Source organism: Peromyscus eremicus, chromosome 5 (genome assembly GCF_949786415.1).
Source record: "Peromyscus eremicus chromosome 5, PerEre_H2_v1, whole genome shotgun sequence".
NCBI lineage: Eukaryota > Metazoa > Chordata > Mammalia > Rodentia > Cricetidae > Peromyscus > Peromyscus eremicus.
The window spans coordinates 5,866,499-5,885,272 of NC_081420.1; the positions used below are offsets into that span (position 1 = coordinate 5,866,499).

General features: G+C 47.5%; 1 protein-coding gene across 1 annotated transcript in view; it reads left to right on the top strand.

The window, feature by feature from the left end:
* Positions 1 to 18,774, top strand: part of Klhl3 (kelch like family member 3) — a 103,267-nt gene that overhangs the window by 12,761 nt on the left and 71,732 nt on the right. Inside the window, 2 exon segments of the mRNA XM_059262395.1 lie at positions 2,171 to 2,277; positions 14,842 to 14,963. Coding sequence (XP_059118378.1) covers positions 2,171 to 2,277; positions 14,842 to 14,963 — 229 coding nt within the window.

The window sequence follows — 18,774 nt, forward strand, 5'->3', positions numbered from 1 at the left end:
GTTAGGGCAGAGTCAGTTCTGTTCCTGCTTGTGCTGTCTGCTGGAGAACGAGGTCCTAATGGTCTTGACTTCTTAGTTCCCAAAGTTCTTCCCCGTCCCAGAAGCCCCACCACTGTAACTTCAGCCCTTGTCTTTTCTCACACTAAGGCCAGTCAGTGATGAAGCCTGGGGACACTTGGGAGAAAACACTAAACTATATTCAGGGTTCGGCCTTCTGGTTGGGGCATCCCTTCCCTTTGGGTTTCAGAGGCCAAATTCTGTCCAAGGCCAGTGAGAACATCTGAGGTTCCCACTGCCTTAGGCTTTATGGTTGTGTTTCTCTGAGAAAAACTGAAACAGTGCATTGGTGGTTGACAATGGCTAAATGTGCTGCTCCAGAGATAGCAAATGCATAACTTCCCTTCCATCCGCCAGCCCTGACAGACTCATTGATCCAGCATCCTCAGATAGAAGCCGGACATGAGCAAACCGGGATGCACCCCTCTCATCCTTGCTCCCGTCCTGTTGCCAGCACTTCAGGAGATCAGGGTGCCACGGAAGGGTCCTGGGGGCTCAGGCACTTGCCTTAAAACCCCATCTCCACTTTCTTGTGTGCCTTTGAGAAACTTACTGATTTCTCTGGACCTCAGCTCCCTCATTGTAGGATGCAAGCATAATGAACGATTAGCCTTACTTCAATGAGTTAGTTGTAGAGAGAATAAATGAAATCGTGTCTGGGAGGGGGTGCTTAGAAAAGCACTCAACATCTCTAACTCAGCAAATGCTATCTATTACATCAGTGACAGGTGAGGCAAAAACTTGAAAGGCTGATGGAAAAGTTCTGGGATTGACAAGGTCTTGTGGCACCTTAAGGTGCTCAACTATCCATCTGTTGATCCTTTTCAAAATCTTACATATACTAGGCAGGCACTCCTCCACTGACCTATACCCAAAGGCCTATTTTACCTTTGTTTTTTTTTTTGAGACAGGATCTCACTAAGTTGCCTAGGCTAGCCTTGAACTTGAGATCCTCCTGCCTCAGTCTCCTGAGTAGCTGGGATTACAGGCTTGTGCCACCAGGCCCAGTTCTCAGTTACTCAATCTGTCGATGAATGTGGTGGATTGATTCTTTTCATATATTTGTTTGTTTGAAAAGATGTAGGGCCTACTATGTGGCAGGCATGTAGCCTAGTGTCCAGGGTACAAGATTAAATCTGCTAAGTCCTTTTCCAAGTTCACAGTGGAGTGTCAGTGACAGCCATATAAAAAGATAGTTGCAAGATTCTGGAGTGTGTGTGTGTGTGTGTGTGTGTGTGTGTACATGAGACTGTATTCAGAGGTCAGAGGAGGACATCAGGTATTCTACTTTATCAAAATCACTCTATCTCTGTTGCTGTATCCTTTGGGACAGGGTCTCTCTCTGAACTTAGAGTTAGGTTGGCAGCCAGTAAGCCCTAATGATCTTTCTCTCTTTGCCCCCTCACAAGCTCTGGCGTTCAGGCATGCTCACAGTCACACCTGACTACTTTTTAATGTAGGAGCTGGGGAATATGAGCTGAAATCCTCATTCCTGCACCTGCTGAGCTGTCTACCTGGCCCCAGACAATGGTTTTCTTTTTTAATTTTTTTAGCAGTACGGGAGATTGAACCTGACTTCACACATGCTATGCAAGTGTACTACTGTTGAGCTGCAGCTCAGGCACGACTCTTAGGGATTGCAGCCGTTGGCGTCTGCTCAAGATCTCTGGGAGTGCTGTGTGTAAGGGTGTCTTAGTGCTGGTGTTTGACCTGGGTGGGAAGAGAAACACCCGAGTCTGACTAGTCTCTTACGAGTCTTGCATATGCAGTGGCGCCCCCAGGGGGAACTGCTAGGACCTGGTCTTGCTGGTGCACACCTCAGTGACATGCTCACGTTCCTCGGCCTGAAGTCAGTCCCGAGCCACTCATGCCCTATTCATTGCTGCAGAACGTGGAGACCAGAGTGACAAGGACAAATGAAGGAGGGTCGGACCTAACAGTCACAGAGTAGTTGGGGAAGTGTGAGTGCAAGCTTTCTCAGGGCCCCACTCCCTGCTATGTCAAGACCGAGAGTCTCTGGCCAGCCTTCTGTATCAACAGTGTGCGATCCGGTGGGATGGGGGGTGGGTGTCCATGCTGTGACCCTTCCTGTCACCCCCCTGGTGTCTTGCAGTAAGCAGCTGCTGTGTGACGTGATGATTGTGGCGGAAGACGTGGAGATAGAGGCTCACCGTGTGGTCCTGGCCGCCTGCAGCCCTTACTTCTGTGCCATGTTCACAGGTACGGCGAGGGTGCACACGGGGTAGCCTGAGGCGTTGGGAGAATACTGAGGGTGGCTGCATGAGGTGGGGGACAAGGGGAGGGAGGAGAGGCAGAGCTATGCAGCCTGCCATGAGGAACATCTGTGTTCTGAGCTTTGTACATGGAGGACTTGGGGGAGCCTGAGCCTCAGCCAGGCCAGATGGCCATGTAATCTTTTGGCCTCCACTGGGAACAAAGACAGACTCAAAGGACTCATGAGTCTCAAGCATCAGCATCACAGCCGTGCGGGGAAGCTTGTTCACAGCGTGGACCTCTGACTGTCTACTGGGCCTGCCGAGGGCTGAGGCAGAGAACATCCAGCGAGTAAGGACTTGGCTTCTTGACTCTTGGCTGGGCACTCTCCCCCAGGGACTGCTCTTGTTCTTCTCTGGTCGGTCATTTCTCCCAGGCAGGAGCAGGGGCCTCCTGTAGCCTCTCTAAAGGTGTGGCCATCTGGAGAAGTGATGGCAGAGGAACAGCCAATGGCTGCCATGACTCCAGGACCTTTGCCAAGTTTTCAGGGAAGAAGTTGGCTTGCCTAAGGATCTCACATATCTTACGCCTGGGCTGGATCCCTGAGTCCCCCAGGCTGAGCTGTCTGTCTGCAATACCTCCTTGTACCATATACATGCAATGCTCCAATGACTGCTGTCGGAGGATGCCATCCGGGCTCGTGAGACACCAAGCCTGCTCAGGTGCCCCTGCCACATGAGTGTGGTGTCCAGGCCCTTACATCCTGGCCTGTGCCCTGGTGTCTGCAACACGTGCGCCCTGGCCCCCATGTAACTGCTGCTTCTCATCCTACACGTGTGCTCCCCTCAGAAGAGCCCCTCCTATCATCAACATAGCTCCACACCAAGGCTCTTTCCTTCCTATATCATAACTATTTTTTTTAAAACTATAGCCATCTGTTTTTTTAACGTGTCTCCTCATTTCTTGTGAAGATGGAGCTCTTGTCTGACCTGCTTGTTACCGTGTCTCAAATGCTCACAGCAGGACACGAGTGTTTTGTTCATGTGTGGATGAAGTGCTTGAGTGTGAGCTCCAGGTGCTTGGGAGACGTGTCCAGGTTGAGTCCACGTGCCCATTACAGAAGACAGTGAATGGGTGAAGGTAGGAAGAGTGAGGCTGAGCTTGCAAGGAGAGGTGAATGCAAACATTTTCACTCGGTAGACTTTAATTTTTCCTTACTGTGGTGCACAGCTGGGCAAGAGTGACCTTGTTGGAAGGGCCTTGGTAGTGTTCTGTAAGAATCCACATGCATGCATCCCCTGCCTCATCACATGAAGGAGTTAGTCTCAGCTTGGAGTCATGCTGAAGTAGACCAGATGTCCCGTCTCACTTGAGCCAGGGCAGGACTTTTGCCGTGTAGCCTGGAAAACCAGCTGTGCTCACTACCTGGGAATCCCAGCCATCCCCCCTTTGGAGTGCTCTCAAACTCTAGCTACAGAGGCTTCATTTCCTTCCCCCTCTTTCCTACACCTGCAACTGGTTATTTTAGAATAATTTGTTTCTCTCCAATAGTTATTCAGTCACAGTTTCAATATGCCAGTCACTCTTTGTATGTGTGGTTTTGTAAGTTCAGTATGGACAGAGGAATCTGCTCAGAAATATAATGAATTGAACTGTTAGCTCCAACGAACATGCCTGTGGGTAGTAGAAATGCCTTAGAAAACAGAAACAGTTGGGGGAGCGCATGCTCCTAGGACAGATCTCGGCCTCTGTAACAACTGAAGTGGGCCTTAGACCTCAGCTCTAGCTCATTGAGTTGGCAAGGTACATCTTAGAACTTGGGTGAGGGTTAAAAACACCATCTTAACACTTATGAGGGATCATTGGGTAAGGGGTAAGCTTTTTCCTGCTTTTTTTCTGCCTAGTGCACAAGACTAAATTACAGTAGAGATCATTCAAGACAGGAGGAAGGGGGAATTCTATAACGTAAGGACTCTTGAACATAGCCCCTTTTCCCTCAGAGACCATGCTCTTCAGAGACCTACTGCTAATAAACCATTTCTTTCTCATTATCAAGTCTTTATTTGCTTAGTAATAGGATTGGGCTTGTCTGGAGATGAGCCAGTGATTTTTCTAGACCTCTTGAATCCTGTATGATAATTAAAGTTTTTATCTTCCTTGCTTGGTTGAGTCTCTTCCTTCTGGTCCTGTTTGGCAGTTTTTCACCTGCCAATCAGGGACATGGATATATTTAGTTTACTTGTAGAATCTTGAATGTGGACTCAAATCTGATAGGCTGTGAAATTGTTCTTTGGGGCTTTCTGTGCTTCTGAGAGAGGGCTGAGTTCAGCATCCAAATGTGAGGTCTGAAAACTTCAAGGTCAAATCTTTTAAGCTGGGACACCAGACTCTTTCCCTTGCTTGCTACAGGGGCTTTCTCATTGGTTAACCCACTTCTAGGCTTTTTGTTTGTCCCCCAAACTATTTAACATGGTGTAGCTACAGTGGTCCTCTCCAAACAAACTCGTGGTGCATCCCTCAGCTACTTAAAACCTGCCAGGGTGGCTTTCTACTACCTTCTCGTGAGGAACTCCTTAGCACTCTCCACCAGCACACAGGCAGCCTAGATCCCACTCTCCTCTAGCACACAGGCAGCCTAGATCCCGCTCTCCGCCAGCACACAGGCAGCCTAGATCCTGCACACACCGCCAGCTCTCTCACTATTCTTCCTGTGCTTGTGTGCTTCTGCTAGACTAAAACTTGTTGTTGTTGTTGTTGTTGTTGTTGTTGTTGTGTGTGTGTGTGTGTATGTGTGCCATGGAGTATGTGGGGAGGTCAGAGGACAGTTTTGGGAGTTGGTCTCTCCTTCCATCTTGGGTGGCAGGGCTGGGACCAGGTGGACAGGCGTGCTTTGTCAATGCCTGCTCTGCTGGTCCACCTCGCTGACCCGGACTGAACCTCCTACAGCTCTGTAAAGGCCACTTTTCTTCTTCACTTCTCGACTTCTTTAATAAGTGACTCTCTCTTCCTGGACTGCGTTCCCCTTATCCTTACTTCTTTTCTGAGTAGCCGTGGCTCCTCCAGGTCAGTGGCTTTTAAAAGCAAACCAATCCAATGGGAGCAGCGGGCTCCACAACGAGGGAAGCAAATGTGTGCTCTTGTGAGTTCATCGTTTGTGTATGGTGTCCGGGTGCAGGGGTGCCTAGCCTTCCGAGGGTTGGTCTATCTCCCTCTCTTTCTTTCTTTCTTTCTTTCTTTCTTTCTTTCTTTCTTTCTTTCTTTCTTTCTTTCTTTCTTTCTTTCTTTCTTTCTTTTTTGATATTTTGAGACAAGGTTTCTCTTTGTAGCTTTGGAGCCTGTCCTAGAACTCACTCTGTAGCCCAGGCTGGCCTCAAACTCATGGAGATCCACCTGCCTCTGCCTCTTGAGTGCTGGGATTAAAGGTGTGTGTTACTACCACTTGGCCCAAAGGTCTTTCTAAGCAGAGTCCCCTTTTCTAGCATTTAGTCCCCTTTGTAATTGTGGGTTTGATGGTGTCTGCCTCTGGCTTCTGTAAGCTCAACCACTAGCTCAGTGAGGACAGCGGGATGCTTGTTCACCGTGTGTCCTATAGGTCAAGCATGTGGGATGCATTTGGTATGTGCTAGCTGAATGAGCCAATGTCTGGCCCTCATGGGACATGAATGTTAACATGTGACAATCAGAGATAGAGCTAAGAAGATGTGTAAAGTGAGTTTCTCTGGGGTGTCTGGCAGAGCCCCCCGGGAAAAAGCTAGCAGAGGAGGCTCTGTTTTGGGCTGAATTCAGAGACGGAAAGAGTTACAGGATTTGTGTTTCTATTTTCTAGAACTATTTTGTTAAACTTTTTTTTTTTTTTTTTTTTTTTTTTTTGGTTTTTCGAGACAGGGTTTCTCTGTGTAGCTTTGCGCCTTTCCTGGGACTCACTCTGTAGCCCAGGCTGGCCTCGAACTTACAGAGATCCGCCTGGCTCTGCCTCCCGAGTGCTGGGAATAAAGGCGTGCGCCACCACCGCCCGACTATTTTGTTAAACTTTTAGAGATAAGTGAAGAATCAAGAATGGCCAAGCTCCTAGCTTGATGTGGTGGCACACTCTGTTGTCTTAGTACCTGGGAGGCTGAGGCAGGAGGATTATGAATTTGAGGCCAGCCTGGGCTACAGAGTGAGACCCTGTCTTAAAAAACAAAACAACACAAGAATGAGAAGTCTCTGGATGGCTTCTCTTTCTCGGGAATGATTGCAGCTCATGGCATCATGAGCCACCGAGAGGAAACCTTGAGGTGTTTGTGTTGGCCAGCTCTCTGTCATGTGACGAGGCTGCTGGGAACAAGCTTGACAAGATCTTGGCCATCTTGGTTCTTGATTGCTAAGTAGTAAACGGTGGCTTGTCCTTAGACTTTTGACCCATGTTTTAAGTTTTACAACTCTTGTGTCAAAGCTGTTGCCTAGAGTAAAGTTCAAAATACGGAGGAATTTATTAGCTATGAGTTTCTTATTATATAGGAATCTAGATTAAGTCTAGAGTTGGGCCAACTTCACATCCAGCCCTGTCTTTCATCTGTGTATAAACAACTCTTCAAATGCCAACTCTATAATAATTTGTCAGATGGCAGTAATGTCACCCAGCTCTGGGAACTGTTGCAAGGACCAAATGAGGTTCTGTGGATAATCATTTAGCAGAGGGCCTAGTATGCTATAGTGACTGTTATTACTACCATTTTTTTAGGGCAAATTTAAACTAAAATCTTAATTTGCTATAGTCATTTCTGCTGTTTCATAAGAAATAATAAGGTTGGGGCGACAAGATGGCTCAGCAGGCAAAGGCACTTGCTGCCAAACCTGATAGCAGAAGTTTGAACCCTCGAACCCACTAGTAAAAGGAGAGAAGAACTGCCGTTGTCTTCTGATCTTTACATGTATGTTGTGACAGACACATGCCAACACGTGCATGCAAAGATTACACACACATACATGATAAATAAATAAAGAAAATTTTAGAAAATTGTAGGATTGTAGGATTTTTTAAAGTTATGTGACTACAGATACGTCTCTTAGTTTACTACAAGGGAACTTGTTTTTTAAACATTTGTTTACTTATTTGGTGTGTGTGCATGTGCATGTATTTTATGTGTGTGTGCACATCATAGCGTGTGTGTGGAGATCAGAGGATAACCTGCGGGAGTCGGTCCTCCACCTGTGGGCTCCGGAGACTGAGCTCCAGTGGTCATTCTGAGGTCGAGGGCCCTTGCTCATTGAACCGTCTCACAGACCCTCTATGGAGGGCACTGAGAGCGTCACTGCTGTTTTGAGCCCCGAGGTTTTCTTTCACCCTGTCATTTTCTTGTTACTGAAAATTCACAATTATCCAAAGAAAGAAGAAAAAAGTCCCTAGAATAGTGCTTCTTAAACTTTTTCTACTCATGACCATGGATCACATAAAAATATAAAGTAGCTATATAAAACAAGCATTAATTGATAATGTCATAGAGAAATTTATTTTAAAAAATTCTTTTTTATTTTTGTTATTTGTTTTTTGAGACAGTGAAGCCTGGTTTAGATATTCACTATGTAGCCAAGGATGACCTTGAACTTCAGATCCTCCTGCCTCCAATGTGAGACCAAAATAGGAACAAGAATAATAAATACATGGTGCAAGTCAATGGGAGACCAGAATGGGGAAAGTATACCTTGAAGGTTGAGTTCTGTTCGCAGTTAAGACAGGTAAGAATAAGTTCCTGTTTGTCATATGTTTCTTTGACCCACTTGCTGCAGATGTGCTTGATCACATGTGGGCAGGAAATATGTCAAGATATATGCTTGCCTCTGATTGGATGTGGGTGGGAGGTAGTGGGCAGGAAATACATCAGGATGTATGCTTGCCCCTGATTGGACCTGATGGAAATATTGTGGCTGTGGATTTGTCCTTTTTAAGCCTCTGCAAAATGTGATTCGTGGTCATTTCCTGGGAACCCAGGAGTGGACCTGGCCAGAGTCCAACTTCCTGCCAGTATTTAACTAAAGCTTGCTTCAAATTTGGCTCAAAATGGTTGAACTGGTTTTTCTCTTGCAAAACTCAGGATTAACTGTATGTCCATTTATCTTATTAGTGTAAAAATCTGTTCTTATCTTTAATAAATGGTAAAACTATGTATACCAAAGAATTTCTTTATAGGCCTGAGGATGTAGCTCATTTGGAATAGGATTTAGCTAGCATGCAGGAAGCCCTGGGTTCAATCCCAGCTCGGCTCAAACAGGAGATGGTGACAGAGTCTCTTACTCTCAGCACCTCCAGGGAAGTGGTGTTGATCCTGAGGTTCCTGTGAGAAAACCAGTTCCACAATTTTGAGCATCTGGCTGTACTTCCTGCCTGCGTCCTGTCGTATTTCCTGCCCACATACCTCCTGTCCACATGTGATCAAGCACATCCAGGCAGGTGGGTCACACAAACATGACAAACAGGAAATTATTCTTACCTGTCTTAACTACAAACAGAACTCTTAACCTACATGGTATATTTTTCCCATTTTGGTCTCCCATTGACTAGCAAGGTTCTAGTTCCCATTTTGGTCTCATGATACATAAGGAGTTACATTTTGGCTGAATATTTGGTACTGCAGGTCATAGAACATCTTCAATGTTTTTCAGAGTTGGTGGTTATTTTAATTTTATGATTTTCAAGCTAAGAATGCCATATAAATATGTAATACAAAATGGCAGAAGTATACTTAGAGACATATCAAAATTGCTATCTAAATCACAAGTCAAAATTTATATAGCTTTTTAAAAAAATCAAACTCAGGTCAGAAACTCAAACAGCAATTTTTAGGAGATATACTTTTTAACCAGTATACAAAGTATTATGGCACTTCAAACACAGTAGTTGTTGTCGATTCCTGCTGCCTCCCATCCTCCTGCCTCCTTTTAGGTTTCTACCCCAAGTAGCCTCTTTACCCAGGCTACCTGTGTTCTGTTTTTGCCTCTCAGTATTTAACATCTCTCCCCACTCCCCATTTTATGATGGCCCCTTTATGCTGTATGACAAACACCCACACCTGTCTATACACATACACACAAACATACACACACACACAAACATTAAAAACTAGGAAGCTAAGATCCACATATTAAGAGAGAGAACACAATATTTGTCTTTCTGAACCTGGGTTGCCATGCTTAATAGAATATTTTCTTGTAAACTTCATTTTGTTTTATATTAGAATAAAATTCCATTCATTTTTTACATGTCTGTTTGTTAGTGGATATCGGGGCTGACTCCATTTCCTTTCTATTGTGAATAGAGGAGCAGTGAACATGGATGTGTTTGGTGTGAATAAAGCAGCAGTGAACATGGATGTGTTTGGTGTAAATAAAGCAGCAGTGAACATGGATGTGTTTGGTGTGAATAGAGCAGCAGTGAACATGGATGTGTTTGGTGTGAATAGGGCAGCAGTGAACAAGGATGTGTTTGGTGTGAATAGGGCAGCAGTGAACATGGATGTGTTTGGTGTGAATAGGGTAGCAGTGAACAAGGATATGTAGTTGTTTTTTTACTCTTCGCTCTTTGGGGACCCACCACTCAGCTCCCAAATAAATACACGGAGACTTATTCTTACTTATGAATGCCTGGCCTTAGCTTTACTTGTTTCTAGCCAGCTTTTCTTAACTCAAATTATCCCTTCTATCTTTTGCCTCTGGGCTTTTACCTTTCTCTATTCTATATACCTTTCTTTCCTTCTTACTCGGTTGCTGGTTGGGTGGCTGGCCCCTGCTGTCCTCTCTCCTCTTTTTCTTGCTCCTCTCTCTTCTTTCTTCTTCTCCAACTATTTATTCTCTCTGCCTGGCAGCCCAGCCTCTTTCTCTCTCCTGCGTTGCTATTGGCCATTCAGCTCTTTATCAGACCAATCAGGTGTTTTAGACAGGCAAAGTAACACAGCTTTACAGAGTAAACAAATGCAACATAAAAGAATGCAACACATCTTTGCATCACTAAACAAATATTTCACAGCATAAACAAGTGTAACACATCTTAAACTAATATTCCACAACATGGATGTGTTTGGTGTGTGTTCAAGACTGACATGATTGGGTCAGCAGGTAGTTCTGTTTCTAATTGTTTTTTAGGGGGGAACTGATTACCAAAATGGCTTCCCCAGTTTACACTTCTGCCATCTGTGAATAAACTCTCCTTCCATACCCTCAAAAGCATTTCTTGTCACTGGTTCTCTTGGTGACAGTCATTCTAACTGTGTTGTGATGGAATCTTGAAGTAGTTCCCTGATAGTTAGTGATATCAAACAGTTTAAAAAACATTGGCCACTTCTGTTTCTACTTTAGATAAATATTTCGTTAGCCTATTTACTGACTCACAGTGTGTTTGTGTGTGTGTGTAAGCACACACGTGTGGAAGTGAGGACAACCTTTGAGGTTGGTTCCTCCCTTTTACCTTGTTTGAGATGGAACCCCTTCACCTCAGGAGTCCAGGCTGGCCTTGCAGGTTCTGGAGATTTCCTATCTCCCTCTCGTCTCCTGTAGGGATGTTCTGGGGTTGTGGACGGCTTTGCGGATCCAGACTCGGGCCATCTGCCTTGTGTGGCAAAAGTTTTACTCACTGAGCCATCTCCCCAGACCTTTAGTTCTTTATGGTATATAGTATATGTTCTGTGTCTCATGCATAGCTAGCAAATCTCTCTCTCATTCTGTATTTTCCTCTGCTATAGTTTCCTTTGCTTCAGACAGCAATTTTTAAACCAAATATCCCAACACAACATGATGCAGAGACAGACTGCCTTGACGTGCGCTGAGGAATGACAGTAGAGAAATACTTAAAACTCTTTGTTTTCCATATTGAAATGCTGGTGTTTCTGTAGGTGCAGAACAACTTATCTGTGCAGTGAAGACAATGACATCGGTAGAATATCATATTCTCGAGGCTGAGCCGAGGTGTTTCAGGCAGGTTCTTGGTGTGGCAGAGTGGTGGCAGGTTCAGTGCACGGTGCACACACGTGTTCAGGATGAGGCTGCAGCAAAGCTGAATGGCCATATGCAGGCGACCACTGCCAGAGACAATGTGGATTCTTGGTGTGCTTGGTTTTGAGCACCATACAGGATGATATCCGTAGTCCAAGAAGCTCTGTCTAGAGAAGCCTGCTTACCTTTTGCGGGTCATAGAAACTTGAAAAAATCCACTAAATCTGTTATTGTCCCAGAAAACGGAATTCCTCTTGATCCTGCACCCAAGGGTGTGTGAATACACACAGAAAGTGGTTTTCATACAATTTCAATAGTTTCTATTTGTTTATCTAAAGTTCTAAAACCCTGACTTGACTCCCACACGCAGATTCCACAGAGGGAGGGCGGCCAGCCCAGACCTGACTGCATGCCTCTGAGTTCTTGCAGCCAGCTGCTCTTTCAAATTCCTGTTTCTAAGGCCTAAGTTCTTAAACCTAACATCTTTTGTGATACAATTAGCAGTGGGACCCTAATTAGTGAACTTGTAAATAGCCATTTGGAAGAAGAAACATAAACTTCTGATTTCTTTGCCTACGCTTGGTTCTGTTTGTGTGACTCAGTAAAAACTCAGGGGATCAGGACCCCCATCTTAGGGGCAGGGAGGGTCCGCCACCTTCCCCTGTTTCCTCCTCACCACTGCCCCCCCCCCCCCAGGACACAGTGCATTCCAGTTATTGGCCTTCACAGTACCCAGAGAAGGGAAATATGGCGGGAATGTTCCTGGCCAAGCTGGTCTGACACGGAGACTAGCAGGCAGGATTTGACAAACCCAACACCATCTGTTCCCCCTGTTCTAGAGTCATTCAGATCTGGAGCTGTGGCAGGATGGGGTTCTATGGACTAGTGGTGTGTCCCTGTAGCTTGGAGGTGGGTGTCGGTAGCCTGCATGTTGCACTGTCCTGAATTTTCTTGGCTCTGGCATGGGTTTGAAAGAGAATGGTCAGCAGTCTGTTTGCATACTCACCTCAGCTTCCGCCTGTGTTGTGTCCTGTGGTCAGATTGCCCTCGATTTCAATCTTCTGCTGTCTCCTTGCTGAAGAGGCGGGTTCTGGGTCCGCACTGGCATTGTCTGGGCTTGTGAACGAGAGTGTTGTGCTGACATTGCTCTTGCTCCCTTGCTTCTTGGGTTACCATCAGGGTCTCCCAGCTGTTCTTCCTGCCTCCAGTGCCATTCTCCCACCCCTGCACATAGAATTTCATTCAGAAATTCCTATCTGGAGACCATCAGAGAACCCCACAGCGGGTCAAAATGCAGATAACAACTGACCGTAGAGCACTCATCTGCAACACAGCTCCTACTGCTAAGGCTCAAGGAACACCAGGGAGGAAGAAGCAAAAGACTAAGAGTCAGCGGACCAGCACATGTCTGCTGAGAGATCGTGTCTTCTGTCTACTCGTGAAGTCATAAGGACATAGTCATCTAAGCAAGACCTCCAATGACAACACCAGTTGACATGTCATCTCACAGGGCCCCTCCCCTAGGTAAAGAGCTACAGGAAGTTAATGATTGATGATTGATGATTGATGGGAGGGGGGCGGGGGAGAATCAGTCTTCTCCAGAGAGGAGCCCCCAGAGAGGTTATCTACTCCTGAATGGTCAGCCCTAAACACATAGATGTGTGAGCAACACTAATTGGACTTAGTAGGTTGTATTTATATATATGTATCTGTGTGGAAGAAGAGGCCATTGTAGCTGGAGTTTTCCTGCCTGGCCCACAGTCAGGGCAAATCTCTTTCACCTGCCAGTCCCACAGCCTCTCAGACCCGACCAAGTAAACACAGAGACTTATGTTGCTTTCAAACTGTATGGCCGTGGCAGGCTTCTTGCTAACTGTTCTTATAGCTTAAATTAATCCATTTCCTTTAATCTATACCTTGCCACATGGCTCGTGGCTTACCGGCATCTTCACAAGCTGTTTCTCATCGTGGCGGCTGGCAGTGTCTCTCTGACTCAGCCTTCCACTTCCCAGCTTTATTCTCCTCCTTGCCCCGCCTATACTTCCTGCCTAGCCAAAGGCCAATCAGTGTTTTATTGATTAATTAGCAACACATTTGCCATACATCCCACAGCAGGCCATGAATTTTAGAGGGATTTGTGGGGCACAAGAGAATTTCAGGGGGGAGATGGAAGGGTGGAACTGATGTAAATACAGTACTCATGTATGAAATTCTCAGGGAAAACATTCCATCTGTTCTTGTAATTCCCTGTTTAGAACTTCTCAATAGCATTACCCTTTGGATGAAGCTCCTTTGCATGATGCATAGAGCTCTGCCAGCTATGGCCATGTGTACTTCTCTAGAGTGATATGTAGAGTTCTGCCAGCTATGGCCACGTGTACCTCTCTAGTGTGATGTATAGGGCTGTACCATCTATGGCCACGTGTACCTCTCTAGTGTGATGTATAGGGCTGTACCAGCTACGGCCATGTGTACCTCTCTAGTGTGATGTATGGGGCTGTACTAGCTATGGCCACGTGTACCTTTCTAGTGTGATGTATAGGGCTGTACCAGCTATGGCCACGTGTACCTCTCTAGTGTGATGTATAGGGCTGTACCAGCTATGGCCATGTGTACCTCTCTAGTGTGATGTATAGGGCTGTACCAGCTACGGCCATGTGTACCTCTCTAGTGTGATGTATAGGGCTGTATGAGCTATGGCCACGTGTACCTCTCTAGTGTGATGTATAGGGCTGTACCAGCTATGCCACGTGTACCTCTCTAGTGTGATGTATAGGGCTGTACGAGCTATGGCCACATGCACCTCTCTAGCTTCCTTCTTCACCATGTACCCTGTGCCACTCCAGTCTTTCACTGTCTCTCAGATACAATATCCTCTTGGATTAGTCCAACATTTAGTCCACATCCACCCTTCCTTCCCACCTTTGCTGTCTCGGGAATGTCTCTTCATCCCCCCCCCCCCCCCGAGATAAATAAATGGTATCTCTCCTGGAAGAGGCCTTGTTATAGCTCCCAGGTGTGGTCTGTTGTTCCTTCTCTGTGTTTCTGGAACTTAGGATAGCATGGTCTTTAAAGATTCTCAAGTCAGACTCCCTTTCAACCTACCTTGGCCCTTTAGATGTTTGAGTACAACAAGATGAACGAGCTGCCTTCCTGGGTCTTGTTTTTCTCTCTATATAGGATGGGGCTAATATTACAGACATCACATATTTCTGTGAAGCTTGGAAGAGGCAAGAATTTAAAGTGCTTCTCTCAGCATTTGGCTCTAGTTAACACTCAAGTACCAGTTTTTCATGTCGTCATGGTAGTTTGTGCATGTGCATATTCCTCTTATAAGACCTGCCCTCTTTCGGGGCCGGTGAAGAGTTTGCTCGCCATACCTGATCCCGGATGCAGTTGTCAGTAAGTGTTGCTGGAGGCCTTGTCTACAGAAACAGGTAACAGAACACAGAATGCCTCCAGTTGGTTTATGCGTGATCTGAAACCCAAGGTCATCATGACCTGGATGTCTGTGCTGTATCTCTCTGGCGGTTTCCAGGACAACACAGGAAGCAGACTGGCACAGGTGCCAACTTCGTGTCCTCTCTGTTCTGTTGTGAACTCCAGGTGACATGTCCGAGAGCAAGGCCAAGAAGGTGGAAATCAAGGACGTGGATGGGCAGACTCTCAGCAAGCTGATTGATTACATCTACACCGCGGAGATCGAGGTGACCGAAGAGAACGTGCAGGTAATCTCAGCATGGCGCATGTGCCCCATACTCCGCACCTGTCAGTCATTACCCCTCACAGCTCCTCCGGGTCACGAAAGAGGAAACCAAGCCACTTTAGCTGGGTCCCATGGCCAACCAGTGGGCCAGCTGGCCCTACTTGTCTCTGGCGTGGCTACGCTTTTCAGCGCTGGGTCACATGGTACCTTTGCATGAGCCCAACCCAGGAGCGAGGAGTTTTTAGCTCATGTGTTTAGGTTATGATGGAGGAACCAGAAGCTTGGTGACCCTTCTTCTCTCCAAGTTGCCCTTTTATCCCAGAGAATGTGAGGATGTTAATGTTTCTTGTCTTTTAGCATCAGTCATGTAAAGGGCTAGTATGAGGATGGCATCTTAGCCAGTATGGTTGTGACTATTGTGTGTGCCTTTCCCCTCTCTCTCTCAGTCCTACCTGGCCCTCAGTCATCTGAAGCTTGGGAAAGAGGAGTCAGTGCAGAACAAGAGGACCCAAAGAGGACACCCATATTGTGCTCCAGTTGGGGAGATAATTGGGGAGGCACTCTTGGCCTCCACAGATCATGGGACTAAACAGATAAGGATCCATTCTTTTGCTCTTACTATTTAACAAGAGTAATGGAATATATGTGATTGGAAGATTTTTTTTTTTTGTTTAGTTTTGTTTTGTGGTGGTGGTTCTGTTTTTTGCACAAAGCCACCTTATTTACTTGAGGCTAACACCTCTTTAGTGATCAAGGTACTCATTTTCCTTATTAAAAACACCATACTTCCAGACTAGAGCTGTCTGAGAGGCTGAATTGGTAATTGCTTGTTCTTTTAATTCAGCCCCAGTGTTCCTATTACCGGCCACACCCTTTGTGGGCACTGTAGCTGTGACAGGCCTGGTCCGGTGGTGTCCTCAGTGCAGGGGTGAGGACAGACATCCACCAAGCAAACACACAAGTCACATCTGTGCACAGTCCCTTGCAGTGAGAGAGGATGCCAAGGGACACTGTTTGGATGAAGGAAGAGCCTTTTTTAGAGTTAATCTTCAAGCTGAGGCCGTGGAATGAGTGGCAGGCTGAAGGGGGTTATTGGGGGTCAGGGTGCAGGTAGGCAGAGAGAGTGACACACACTGATTGTCTCTGCAAGGCCTGCTGTGCCACAGGAAGGTATCCTGGTTTACACAGTTACTACAATGATTACAATAACCCCATACGTACGAATATGTGTCTCACTGTCTTGGCTGGCCTGGAGCTCATAGAGGTCTGCCTGCCTCTCCTCCTGAGCTGGAATTAAAGGGATGAGCCATCATGCCTGGCTCAAAATAAATTTATACACGATAAAATGTATAATTCGGATCATTAGAAAAGGCTCTGTTGTGGTCTTCCTGGCAGGGTTAAGATGATAACAGCAATGAGGTAGTAATAAATAATCATTTATTATTAAGGTATTAATTTATAAATAAAAGTAATAGGGGATCAGCCAGTAAGAAGATCATCTTTACAACTCTGGTCTAACCCAGTGCTGATTTCTCTGGCTCACAGGCACATTATGTGAAGGTGGATGACAGGGGGTACCATAGCCAGAGAGCTCTGCAGAAAGTGACTTTGTCCAGGAGGGAGGGGTGGAGGAAGGGCACAGTGAAGGGGTGCAGGTGGGAGGACGAGTGGAAACAGAGATCTATGGGGTTAGAGGGGAGACAGCCCGGCAGCATGGCCACTGCTCCTACGCCCTTACTTCAGCTCCTCCCCGTGTGACTGCGGTGGGGGGGCGGGGTAGCCATTCAGTCTGTGTGCTCTCTTCCTGCCCACCGGAGCCTCCTCACTCTCCCTCCCCCACACCCCGCTGCCAGGCTCAGTCTCCTCCCCAGAGCACAGGTGGTAAAGAGTATTCATTCTAGAGGTGTTCACACACTGACTGCTCCGACCCAGTCACTCCATCTCTCCGTGCCTCCTTTTCTCAGAGTGTTTTCATTTCATCAGTGTGGGCATGATAAAATATCATCTCATCTGATAGAGCTGGTGTGAGGAGTAACCATGTTGACGTGACCGCTTCAGAGCGGGACCTGGCACATGGTGTAGGTTATTACTTAAAACAGGGAGCTGTGATGCCATTACAATACGCAGAAGGCATTGGATGCTGATGGGGACTGAGGACAGGTAGCTAGGTAGCCAGGTAGGGAGTAGGAATTGTGGTAAAGGGTGGGTGGGTGGGGCTAACCCCATCTGATCTAGAAGTGTCTGGCAATTCCCCCAAGTAGGAGCATAGTTTGGGATACCTCCTGGGTATGCCCAGAATGCTTGGCATGGACAGAGGCCTGGACCAGGCACCAGCAGTTCTTCTGAGAAGGGCCTTTGGGCTGTCTTTTCAGTAGCTAGGGGTGAAAGGCACCATCTAGAAGGCACAAGGCCGTGGACTGACTAGGTCCTTCTCCCTTGTGCTGAGCTGTATGCCTCCATTGGGTCCGTCATTCAGCACCTCTCTTTTGAGTAACTACCCTGTACTGGCAGACAGTGTCTGCAGGGAAGTTGCTGTGACAGGCTGCTTCCCCAAGGAACAGCTGCTCTGTGGGCAGAGACAGATGGCGGGCCTGGGTGGAGGCATCCAGGAGGAAGTAGTCACTGCTGCCTGGTGGGGATGAGCAGGGCAGACCACACTCAGGAAATGTTTGGGCCAAACTTTGAAGGAAGAGGGGGTGGTCTGGCTTGCCTCTTCTGTCCTTGTGCCCCTCCCCTCCCCCAGGCTGTGAGTCTCCTGAGGGACCTCCTGTCCGGGATTGGGGCTTCCCTCCCCAATCACGTCCCTTGGAGGTGTGGCTCTTCCATGGTGGAGGTGGCAACAGTTCTGCCTGACACTGATGCCATTAGAACCCATGCTATGCCAGTCCCTCCGCTTCATCCTGACTGGCACCTTGTAGGAGACTAAACCATCCCTGTTTGCAGCTAATGCTCAGAAGGACTTAGTAACCTGGGTCACATGGGAGCAAGTGGGGTGGGGACCTGACCCGGATCCCTCTGACTAACCTTTGTGGAAGTGCGTGACCTGAGCCTTGGTGTCTGCTCCCTGTGACTCTGCGACTGCCATACGGGCGTCCCCGGTTATTCTCACAAGCCGTTACGGCACTGCTGTGGCCATGACCACTATGCTGTTGAGACTGAGAAACACAGGCCATTGTCCTCAGCCACACGGCCAGTAAGTGGAGACACCCTTCACCTGGCGCTCTGGCCGTCCTTCACCTGGCACTCTGGCCATCCTTCACCTGGCACTCTGGCCGTCCTTCACCTGGCGCTCTGGCCATCCTTCACCTGGCGCTCTGGCCGTCCTTCACCTGGCACTCTGGCCATCCTTCACCTGGCACTCTGGCCATCCTTCACCTGGCACTCTGGCCGTCCTTCACCTGGCGCTCTGGCCGCCCTTCACCTGGTGCTCTGTCCACCCTTCACCTGGTGCTCTGGTCGTCCTTCACCTGGCGCTCTGGCCATCCTTCACCTGGCACTCTGGCCGTCCTTCACCTGGCGCTCTGGCCGCCCTTCACCTGGTGCTCTGTCCACCCTTCACCTGGTGCTCTGGTCGTCCTTCACCTGGCACTCTGGCTGCCCTTCACCTGGTGCTCTGGCCGTCCTTCACCTGGCACTCTGGCTGCCCTTCACCTGGTGCTCTGGCCGCCCTTCACCTGGCACTCTGGCCGTCCTTCACCTGGCACTCTGGCTGCCCTTCACCTGGCACTCTGGCTGCCCTTCACCTGGCACTCTGGCTGCCCTTCACCTGGCGCTCTGGCCGCCCTTCACCTGGCACTCTGGCTGTCCTTCACCTGGCACTCTGGCTGTCCTTC